The following is a 1,384-nucleotide window of genomic DNA, read 5'->3' as shown; positions in this document are numbered from 1 at the left end:
GCCATAGACATTGGTGGTCAGGAGTCCATGAGAACATGGACTAGCCAACAAGTTTTCATTTTGTTTATTATTTATTTATTAAAATGTTAACCCTTTAAAATTACATCCAAATTATATAAAATAAAAAATGATGTTTTATCATGAAATAACTTGTTTTAAAGAGGTATTTAAAATGTGATACAATATACTGTACATTGTGATTACTTTCGAAAGACTTTCAAATGGTTCATGAGTTTCAAAAACTGCTCTCTTATTTCTTTAGTTCTTACTCCATAAATAATTGGATTAAAACAGCTTGGAAAAAGCAAGTACATTGTGCTCAGGAAGACACGGCTGGAGGGAGAAAAGTTGTTTCTTATTCTGTATAACATAAAGGCAATTAAAGCAAAAATCAGACTCACTGTCATGACAATTATATGAGTAATGCAGGTGTTAACAGCTTTCAAGCAGGCCTTGCCAGATCTCAGAACAGAAGAAAGTATTGCTATATATGATATTGTAATGAAAATAAAATCAGCAGTTATAGTAAGAAAAACAGCCAAAAGCCCTAATGCATTGTTAATGGAAACATCTCCACATGCCAGCTGAACCAATGCCATGTGTTCACAAAAACAGTGATCTATTTCATTTGTTGCACAAAAAGTCAATTTTCCAGCCCAAGAAACCATTGTGGTAATAAAGAACAGATTTCTGATAACTGGAAAAATAATGAACTTTAGAAAATTGGACATTTCCATGTATTTGTGGTAATAAAGAGGTCTACATATAGCAAAAAAGCGATCCAGAGCCATCCAAAGCAATATAGTAGATTGAAATGTACCAACAAAATAAATGCAAAACATTTGCACTAAACAGCCCACAAGTGAAATTCCTTTCCAGTTAAATAAGAAACTAAGAAGCATATTTGGCACACAAAATATTGGCAAAGAGAGGTCCACAACTGCCATAAGACCGATTAGTATACACATAGGAGAGTGAAGAGCCCTCTGAGATATAATTAAATATATGATTGTAAGGTTTGAAGTAGAAGACAACAAAAATATAAGAAGATACGGAATGGATAGAATGGGCCGCCATTCTCCGAAATCATGAAAACCAGTAAATGTAAAAGTTGTGAATGAAAAATTTTGTACAGGAGTCAACATCTTCTAGAATTCAGATCAGCCACCACGTGTAAATATATGAACAATATAAAATGGATAAAAGTTGAAATAATTAATGCTAACAAGATCCAGTTAAATTTGTCAAGCTTTACAATTCTATGAATTATGCATTATATTTCTTGTCAGAAATATGTTGCAAGCTGCACACTGCCTTCAAGTACCTCCAGTATCATACAAAATTTTGCTTTCAAAGTGATAATTTCATTGTATTATTTGGCTAA

At 32.3% G+C, this 1,384-nt stretch overlaps 1 protein-coding gene across 1 annotated transcript; it reads right to left on the bottom strand.

Annotated features, from left to right (window-relative positions):
- Nucleotides 1–200: 200 nt before the first annotated feature.
- Nucleotides 201–1,145, bottom strand: LOC132864685 (olfactory receptor 52K1-like). The gene has a single exon (XM_060898100.1). It carries the CDS (start codon nucleotides 1,143–1,145, stop codon nucleotides 201–203), a length of 945 nt encoding a protein of 314 aa, XP_060754083.1.
- Between the last annotated feature and the right edge of the window lie 239 nt (nucleotides 1,146–1,384).

The sequence above is a fragment of the Neoarius graeffei genome, chromosome 17 (genome assembly GCF_027579695.1).
Source record: "Neoarius graeffei isolate fNeoGra1 chromosome 17, fNeoGra1.pri, whole genome shotgun sequence".
Taxonomy (NCBI): domain Eukaryota; kingdom Metazoa; phylum Chordata; class Actinopteri; order Siluriformes; family Ariidae; genus Neoarius; species Neoarius graeffei.
This window is presented reverse-complemented; position numbering and strand designations above follow the sequence as displayed.

Bases quoted from the DNA above. Each gene is read 5' to 3' on its own strand.
- LOC132864685 (XM_060898100.1), bottom strand. From the start codon at position 1,145: ATGTTGACTCCTGTACAAAATTTTTCATTCACAACTTTTACATTTACT.